At 46.8% G+C, this 10,000-nt stretch overlaps 1 protein-coding gene and 1 pseudogene across 2 annotated transcripts in view; one reads left to right on the top strand and one right to left on the bottom strand.

The window, feature by feature from the left end:
* LOC147033529 (zinc-binding protein A33-like) overlaps window positions 1-10,000 on the bottom strand; it is a 276,088-nt pseudogene that overhangs the window by 92,811 nt on the left and 173,277 nt on the right. The window lies entirely within an intron of this gene.
* LOC147033509 (E3 ubiquitin-protein ligase TRIM7-like) overlaps window positions 5,342-10,000 on the top strand; it is a 1,095,521-nt gene continuing 1,090,862 nt past the window's right edge. Inside the window, exons 1-2 of the mRNA XM_085855517.1 lie at window positions 5,342-6,247; window positions 8,226-8,321. Coding sequence (XP_085711643.1) covers window positions 5,636-6,247; window positions 8,226-8,321 — 708 coding nt within the window. The 5' untranslated portion in view covers window positions 5,342-5,635. The remainder of the gene's footprint in view (window positions 6,248-8,225; window positions 8,322-10,000) is intronic.

Below are 10,000 nucleotides of genomic sequence, written 5' to 3'. Positions count from 1 at the left end.
CACAGGATGAAACTAGCTCGGGGGAAGGGTTAGCTGAGTTAGACCGGTCTCATGGGGCAGGGGTAAGTCCTCATGGGGCCCGTGGAATGGATTAGTTAGAGGGTTTTAATTGAGATTTAGTAGGGGAAATAAGGATTTTGAGGACAAGGACAGACAGTGAGTGTGTAGAGGAGACGTAGATTAGCTACGTAGTGTTTAATATAACGTGCTGTAGTTTAAAGGACGACGTGGGAGCACAAGTTGGTTTGGGGAGGTAGTTAGAAGGATGCCAGAGTTCAGCGGTGTGTGTGTTGAAGAGTTGGTGAGTTGTGTTGTGACATGAGGAGTGAGTGAGGCCAGCGAGCCTGGGTGTATGGAGCGAATGTGGAATGCATGGTGCGATGAGTGATTGGGGGGAGGAGTGACTCCCGCCCAAGGGACCCCGGGGTTAGTGTAGAGTGAGTTAGTGGGTTAGTTAAATTGACAAAATGGAGGTCGTTTTGCTGTTGGTGTGAAAGTAGGCTCGAAACCCGTTTGGAGGGGTGCAGGAGCCCTGTTGACGGGCTGGGAGCGTGGCTGCGAAAGGTGAGTATCGCTGAGTGGGTACCCCGGGCTCCAGGCTAGTCGGCCGTGGTAGGCCAAGGGCCCATGGGGGACCGGGGTAGCGTAGTGGGCACGGGTGCGCCCGCATGGTGCGGGGGCCCGGAGCGCCATTAGCCGCGTGGGCAGTGTTGTGGGCACGGGTGACCCTCGGAAAGGGGCCCGGTAAGCCAGCCTGCCACGTGTGCGTTTCAGGGGAGTCCCCAGGGAGGGCACTCCCCGGTGTTTAGGGAGCTGGTAGGCTCGGAGGCAGTGTAGTGCCCGGGGGTGCCATAGCTGGAGAATCGGCAGAGGGTCGTGCCTGCCAAGGGGAGCCACGCGTCCCAGCCATGAGACCGTGTGAGGGCACAGAAAGAAAATTGGGGGGTGAGGCCCGAAATTTGAGAGGACACCAACACAGGCGACGGGAATCTGGGTTGAAAGAACCAATAGTTTAAGCGCGAGGCGCTTGTTGATAGTCCCGGGGTAGTTTAAAAGTTGATGGTTAGGGTAGATTAGGAAGTGTACCGCTCCGCACCATCCATCCCTTCGCTCTCGTTGTGGGCCGCTGGACCCACTTTGTGTTAAAGATCGCTGAAGTCTGGGGAGGCCATCCTGAGGCTTTCATTGGGCCTCGACACAGGACGCTTGCTCTCACTCATTCCCCTCTGGGAAGGGAACGTAGGGGTTGGGAGTAGGCTAGGTGACAGGATAGGTTAGCCGAACAAGGACAGTAAAGGGGGTTAGGGGACGATTTATAGTGGGGAAGTAAAAATAAAAACAACAAAAAAATAAGTTGGGGCTAAATAGGGTTTTACAAATTAAGGGGATGGGTATGGACAGTGACAGGCAAAGGCAATGGGTTGGGAGGGAGACCGTAGGGTAGGTCCGAGCCCGCCTTCCGAGTGGCCAGCACCACCGCACTCCCTCCACCAACCTCCACTGAACGGCAGCTGTCGTTTTGCTGCAAGGCCTGTACCGGCCAGATTGTCTGCAGCTGTTTTCTTCAAGGCCTGTGCCGGCCAGTTCGTCTGCCGGCTGTGTTTGCCTGCAGCGCCCCTGTTCTGCCAGCTTTGTTTGCCTGCTGCCTTTGCCATGCCATGCCCACTGCCCCTGTTCACCAGGCCCATTCAATTTTGCTTTCCCCCCCCCCTGTTCATTTCCATGTGCGCCAGGATCAAGGCAACAGTTTGCAAGCTGCGAGAACTGCCCTGTTGGCAGCTACAACACGGGCCTGCAGTGGCGGCCTGTGCACTGTGTTTGCGTCCATCCATTCATCCAGTCATCCATCCATCCATCCATTCGTTGTGTTCATTGCGTGTGCCACTTGAGCTGCCACGGAGACTGCGTTTGTGCAGCCCGTGCACCGTTTTGTTGCTTGCGTCAGTGCCCATTCAGTGTTCTGCAGGGACTGCCTTGTGGGCAGCCGCACCAGGAGACTGCGTTTGTGCAGCCCATGCACCGTTGTGGTTCACTGCGTTCAGTTCAAAAGGGAAGGCCTTGGACTGCGTGTGAGCAGCCGGCCACGTTCCCTGCCACCTGCATTGCTTGAGCCAGAGACTGCATGCGAGCAGCCTGGCTCCCAGCTAACTGCTTTCTTTTTGCAGAGTCCATTGATCCTGGGCCATGGTTTAGTGTAAAATTTGTAAGTTAAGGTTAAGATGTACTGTACATATGAGTGCGCCCCCGGCATGTCTGTCTTAGCGCCGGCAATTTTATTTAAGTCGTCCGTGTGAGTGGGTTTGTTTAGTTAGTTACTCAGCCCTCATGTTATTTATTTTGGGGACACGAATACCATGAATGTCGCACTCAGGGATCCGTAGGTAAAACATACTCGGGGAGAACTACACATGATGGCACACGAGAATTTGACGACTCAGGACGAGTCTGTAAAAAGGGAAAGGGGTGGTGTTGCGGTTGAGGAAATTCGCAAATCACCATTCAGGTCCCGTAGGTGAGATATCTCTGTAAGTACATGTGTTGTTAGCCCCAAACCCGTTGTTTAGAGGGAATAAATGTGATTCATTCGGGCTGCGACGCTTTGAGATTGTCGTTTTTCTGTTCTATCTTTATTTTGAACCAACCACGTCTCAACCGCCATCACACAACAACCACCAACCACAACGCCGCTTCACAACAACAACAACGCCAACAGCCACGATCTTTACCTTCACAACTCGCTCCTGCAAACATCGCATCACCGCCATTCCAAACGGCACCATGGCCATAAACAACCACCATAAACCCTCCACCACCTTCACCTCTCTCCTTTTGCAGCCATTCCCGCACCACTTGTGAGCACCAAGCGTCAGGCTGTCCTGGGCTCGTACGGGACGCGCGCCGAGCCGCGAGTGCAAAATGCGGCCTTTCCGAGGAGAATTCGGATCAGGAATGCTACACGCCCACTTCTGATCCATCCAATCAGCAAGCGCGGGCGGTTTGGCCCCGCCTCCAGGCGCGTCTGTGTGGAATCGAGATATGCAAATTCTAGGATCAGGGGAGACTCACGCCCCTTTTTCTCCGTCCAATGGGCGAGCGTGGCTCCGCCCCCGAGCTCATTCTGATCCGGAAATTTGCATATGGGTTCTCCTGCCGGCCTAGAAAGCGCCGAGCGCGGGGCGAATCTGGGCAGAGTCAGTTTGAGCAGAGTCGGCTTTGGAAGAGCGGAGAATGTTTTGGGCAGAGTCAATTTGGAGCGCTGAGTGGAGTCGGGAGGCGAGGGCGTCCCGTTGGTTTTCGGCAGTCGGCTGAGGAGAATTGGGGGAAGAGACCGAGGAGTTCGGGTCCGAGGCAAGGAAGACGGCGGTCGGCGACGAGGTCGCGGTGGAATCGCTCGTCATGGGACCCAAGCAAGCCAGCAATACTCTTTCCCCAGAGCATCAACAATTCCCCCCCCCTTTTTCCCCCACGCTGAGATAGTGCGAAAAGGGGGCCCCGTTCCCACCCCACTCCAAGCAGTGCCAACGAAACCCGCGAAGGAGCACAAAGTCGGGGCACCCCCTCGCTGCCACATTTGCGGCTCATCACAAAGACACGGGTAGGATCCGCCCCGTCTCGCAGACCTGACCGCTCTTTCAGGTCCCGCGCAAATATTGGTCCACAGGCCCCGTCTGCCCCCTTGTCTTTGAGGGTGGCCCTTTTCTTTTGTTTCTGTGTAAACGTGTGTGTGTGGCGCCAGTCTGGTGAAGTAAAACTGTGTAAGTGTTGCCGTGTGTATGCGTAGTCGGTTGTAGATCTGCATTGTTGTGTTTCTTTTGTAGCAATTGCTTTTTGTGCATAATTGATTTCATTGTATATCTGTGCTCTCCGTGTGCCGCGGAATAAATGTGCATCATGTTGAACTGTTTTCCCGTTTCGCTTCGTCTTTTCTTTTAATGAATCTCCATCTTGCTTCACGTAAAGGGTTGGTAGTGGGCTTAATACGCCCGATAATTAATCGGAACCGTCGAGGCCGACGATAACACCGCTCGGTTATCCCGATAGTACGGAACGGGTCACTTAAGTGGCCCGTGTCCGGAGTCGACCTGCGGCGAGGTGCGATAGCCCGGTCTACCCTCCGCGTGGGTACTTAGGTAGGTCGAGTTTGGCGAACAACCCTATCCCACGCAGGTGGCCGATTGGCACGATCGTGGTGAGTCCGAAAGGCCCACCCATGACTAGTTCCCGGCATTAGTCCGAGAGGGTCACGACAGAATTGTCCGTCCGGTGGGCGACGTGCTGCGATTCGAGTCACGTGGCCGTTCGCACGCCGGCGGGCGCGAATTCACAACAATACAATTCAGAGTTCATCACAAAGAAAAAGTGTTGAAGTTGTGATCAGCATTATCTGCCACATACTCAACAAAATGACCTGGTACAATGTCTGGTATACTAGTGCCTTGCAAGAGCAGCCACGGCACCCTGAGACTCACTCATTACTCGGCCATGGATAAGTCCTCCTCATGTTTTCACATCTCTCATCAATACCTGCTCAATAACTAGTTCTGATAATCCAGCCCAGTCATGGTCACTCCAATGAACAACATGGTAGCCTGATTTGAACAGAACAGAAACATCTGGTTTGTGTCTTTCAAGCTAAATAATTTGTTGCAAATAAATATACAAGATTTGTTGTACATTTTGTGTCCAGCGGTGGCAAAGTACGGCAGCAAGTCTTTGAGAGACTGCAGGTGAAGACACCAGTTCCCTGTCCTCTCTGCCTTGATGAACTGGCGAAGAAAATCAATCATCTCCATGTATTGTATCCAAAGACAGTATGACAAGGAACCAAGGAAGCCTTCACTTCTTGTAGTTTATACTGTACTCTGCCAAGAGAACCATCCAAACAAACATGGCCAAAAGTATGCGGACACCCTTTCTAATTAGTGGATTCGGCTATTTCAGCCACAACCATTGCTGACAGGTGTATAAAATCAAGCACACAGCCATGCAATCTCCAGACACAAACACTGGCAGTAGAATGGGCCGGACTGAAGAGCTCAGTGACTTTCATCGTGGCACCATCATCGGATGCCAATTGTCTTATTTCAGATTTATCGTATTGGATTATTCTCTTCTTATCACTTATTACGTTCCGTCGTTAATTTATCCATTTATGTTGAGGACTGAGGCAATCGCATAACCAGAACCAAGATATGAAAACTCTTTCACACATTCAATCTTCACTCCCCCTGCATGGAGTGTTGAAATATCCATTGTACCCATGTGATGATGCCAATTGTGCCTTTAGAGTTTTGCTTTACTCAAACTCTTCCAGTCATAGATCACATCAGATGGTGTACTCGTGAAATCACATTGTAATCTGTGTTTCTGTGTTTGGCGACACAAGTACATTGTCATCAGAAACCTGTTACTCTGTTCTGTTACCTGTGTTTGGGATGAGTTTTGGGTGCACCTTCTGATTGGCTTCTTATGTAGTTTGTTGTTTCATTTCACGTCCTGAATGATCATTCCGAACCTAATTGTTATTTACGTTTATATACTTGGTCTTTCATTACTTTAAGTTTTTCTAATTTTCAATCTCCATTTTCAGGTTTCAATTCAACTCTGCTTCACACTCTTCTCTGTCCCCAAGGAGATGGCTTCTTCTTCCTCCGATATTGGAGATAGTTTAGATGAACTCACATGCCCAGTGTGCTTTGAACTCTACAAGGAGCCCATTACTTTGACATGCGGCCACTCGTTTTGTCGTATGTGTATAGAAACATCCTGGGGGAGCAGGGGAGAAGACACAGGTTGTGTTTGTCCAAATTGCCGTGAGGTTTTTCCACAAATACCAAAACTCAAGAAGAATGTGACCGTTGCTAACTTAGTCGAAAAGTTGAATAAGAGAGAGGTTGGGAAGGGGGTTGATGTCCATAATGCAGAACGTGGTGGTGTGAAAGTTAAGGAACGAGTGAAATCAGGGGGCACTGTTAGTTACTGTGAGGTTTGTAATGGAGAGGCAGCCAAAAGGTGTGTACCTTGTGAGATCCTCTGCTGTGTGCAACATCTGAAGCCTCATCAACAGAAAGGGCACAAACTGGTGGGTCCAGGCATGAAGATTGAGGAATTAAGATGCATTGATCATGAAAAGCCAATCCAACTCTATTGTAAGGATGATGGGAGCTTGATGTGCGTCATGTGCACGGGTGAACAACATCAGAACCACAACATTGTTGCTGTGGAGATTGCTCATACTGAACTAAAGGTGAGTAAATCAGTAAAAAAAAGTTATTGTTTATATTGTATCCATTTTTTTTTAAAATATGGAAGAAGCTTGTGTATGGGTTTGAATTTTTTTTTTGTAACTTTCTGATCAGCAAATCCATTTGTGATGGTGTGGTCATGGAATATTCCTCACAAACGTGAGATTTCTGCAAATGAGCATCTCCTCAGAATTATTTATCATGTGCTGTTGTTTGTCATTCACCTGTCCAAACCGTGAATTGAATTAACAAGCTTTTCAGGTAACCAACTGATAAAAAGGTGAAATTGTTTATTTTACATTCATGTGATCATGGTTCAGAGCCTTCCGAAAGAAGTTTGTTTTGGAAGAAGGAAGAAAACTCACGGCCCTGAACTACTTTGTCTTCTCACAAAAACACCAATGAAGGCTAAATAACGATTAATCATCACAGTGTTTTCATAAATGTGAAAATGTGTGTTTTGATAAAGCACAAGGATGCAGGAAACTCATGTCATGTTCTGCAACGACATTATAAAACTGTCAGAAAGAACTGCCTTTGTTCTTTCAAATCAATGCAAAACAACTTCCTGTGAGGAAAGTTCACACACAATGAGTTTGAAGGCAGGGAGATTCATGAATGAGTTTGTCGTCAAGGAGATTCGTCAATGAGTTTGTCCTCAGGGAGATTTCTCAATGAGTGTGAAGGCATGGAGATTCATCAATGAGTTTGCAGGCAGGTTCATGAATGCGTTTTTCCTCAGGGAGATTCATGAATGAGTTTAAAGGCAGGAAGATTTTTTCAATGAGTTTGTTGGCAGGAAGATTCATCAATGAGTTTGTAGGCAGGGAGATTCATCATTGAGTTTGCAGGCAGGGAGATTCATCAATGAGTTTGTCGGCAGGGAGATTCATCAATGAGTTTGTCCTCAGGGAGATTCATCAATGAGTTTGTAGGCAGAGAGATTCATCATTGAGTTTGCAGGCAGGGAGATTCATCAATGAGTTTGTCGGCAGGGAGATTCATCAATGAGTTTGTCCTCAGGGAGATTCGTCAATGAGTTTGTAGGCAGAGAGATTCATCAATGAGTTTGAAGGCAGGAAGATTCATCAATGCCTTTGTAGGCAGGGATATTCATCAATGTGTTTGTATGATTACAAATTAAGATCGCCAGCACCCTGAACATTTGACAAATTAATGCTCTGACTTTGAGGGCACTGCATCAGTTACACAGATTCAACTGCAGGAAATGATACTTCCCACAGTAATGCTCTGCATATGAAAGGAGAATAATTCATTTTGACTAACTTGCTTATAAACTCGACACCTTTCCTGGTCTTTCCTGTTTATCACAAGACCTTGTGTGTCACATCTTGTACAAGCCACAAAGGTATTCAAATCCAGGTAACAGGTGATCCATGTATCACCCAGACCCCAATCGAGGGGGTTCATCATTTTCTTCTCAATCTGAAAAAATCCCTTGTGTTTAATTGGTCTCTTTGTAACAAAGCAGCGTGCAGTATAAAAATCACATGAACATGACATCATGAAAATATCAGAAAACGTTCAAAATATTTTGATGTTTGTAGTTGGACATTTTAGGTTTTCAAACATTTTGTCGCAATTTGAATTACAAAATATATCTATCTTTACCTTCATACCAAGTTGGTGTGACGACATTTTGTAATCTCAGTTCAGCGACCTCACATTATTGTATAATTATTTGAACGTATGGTGATGTAATCATGGCAACCTCAACAACCATCGACCTTCAAAACAGTTGATAAACAGTTTTAGCAGTTCATGTCATTCTGGCACTTTTTCTCACACAGCTGTAGAGTTAAAGAAAAGAGATTATTATAAAATTTTAAACAAATTCCCACCATCTTCACTGTGCTTTTTCTCACAAATGTATATATTTATATAATTTTGTGCAGGATGTTCCTCTTTATTCCATCAGAGGTTCACAATTGTTCACTTCTGTTTCTTTATTGTGTGCAGGGTGTTTTGGCTGCAAAGTGTCACGATGTATCACAGTCAATGGAGATTGTTGCATCTCAACTACAGCAAGTTCAGGAAGAGGAAGAGCAAACAGAGGTGGGAATCACCAAGGAATGGGTTTACATCCCCACCCCTTTCCACATTATAAAATGGGAATGCACCTGAGGGAGGATCTCAGTCTTGCCATTCTGTTTCTCTTCGAACAAGTCATGATTGTTTTGTGAAGAGATGTATGATAACAAATTTTTTGAAGTGACTTAACTAAGTCTGCAAACAAAATGAAGCAGGCAACAATTAATTAGGAAATTAATTACAAAAATAAACAATCCGACGATGGTACATCATATGTATACATGTATGTCAGAGCCACAGACTTCGCCAATGTGTTCCGACCACAAGTTTTTTCCGTTTTCAGAGTATCCATGGACAGATATGTGAGAAAATATTTCTGCCCTTGACCAACCCAACGCCCCCACCCCTCCCCTTCCCACTGCCATCTTACTTTGTCAGCCAACACCTAAGTGAGGGTGTACATGATCATTTGTTTACCTTTGTTGGAACCTTTGTCAATATTATCACTTCTGTCTCAAAAGAATACCTCCTGTAATATATATATATATATATATATATATATATATATATATATATATATATATATATATATATATATATATATATATATATATATATTCATAAAACGAAAATCACGATAAAGCGTTCAGTGAGTCAGTCTGGGAAGCCGTGAAGACTATATGCCCATTAATCATGTCCTATTTTAACGTTAATTCCCCAAGACTTTGAAGACCCCAAAAGATCCCGAGGACCAATTTCCCTGAAAATATCTGCTGTTTTTCCTCTGCTTCAATTGGTTCATCTGACCACATGCTTATCAAAGTAGACATCTCTCTGGCTGTTCTTACAGAACCACCTCAGCATCGTTGAGTCTGGAATTTCACTCAAGCCGACTGGCAGGGACATCAAGAAGCCATCAAACTTCGAGACTGGTCTCCCATCTCTTCTTCCTCAAACATCAACTCGTCCTGGGAATTCTTTCAAAGAAACTTGCTTTTTCTCTTGCTCTGATTTATCCCATCTCGTCTTCAGTTGTCCTTCCCTTTCTCCCGCCCATGGTACACTGAAGCTTGTGGTGAGGCAGTTGTCCTGAAACAACTTACCTTTGCCTCATGGAAGGCTACTCCAACTCAAAGCAATCTCAGTTCCTTCCACAAAGCTCGGAACAAGTGAGTGTCGACCCTCAGCAGAGCCAGAAAACAACATCTTTCGAACCTCATGTCTGAAATCTCAAACCTGCCTCCTCCAAATGATGGTGGCATCTCATTAAGTCTGTTTCTGGTGTATGTTCCCCCTCCATCCCCTCCCTTACCTCAAATGGCCACACAGCTGATGCTGTATGTGAAAAGGCTGCATGCCTAAACTCCGTGTTTGCTTCTAAATCCTGTCCCAAACCCAACGGTTTCTGCACCCACCTTTCCCAGTCACACCCAACTGTCCCTGGACTCTGTGTCGTTTTCTCCTGACATGGTGGAGAGCTTGCTGTCAACCCTCAAATCAGATTCTGCAACCAGTCCAGACGGCATTAGCCCACGTGTCCTAAAAACCTGCTCTGCTGCTCTTGCTCAACCTCTTTCTGTTCTATTCACCCTCTCATTTGCTCAAGGTCATCTGCCATCTGCTTGGAAATCAGATTATATCACCGCTCTGCATAAAAAAGGTGCAAAAACAGATCCCTGCAACTACAGACCAACGACCTTCTC

This window comes from Eptatretus burgeri, chromosome 2 (genome assembly GCF_056783735.1).
Source record: "Eptatretus burgeri isolate ZD-2024b chromosome 2, Ebu_testis_v1, whole genome shotgun sequence".
NCBI classification, from domain to species: Eukaryota; Metazoa; Chordata; class Myxini; order Myxiniformes; family Myxinidae; genus Eptatretus; species Eptatretus burgeri.
Note: the sequence above shows the minus strand (reverse complement) of the source record. Positions and strands in the feature narration are given on the sequence as shown.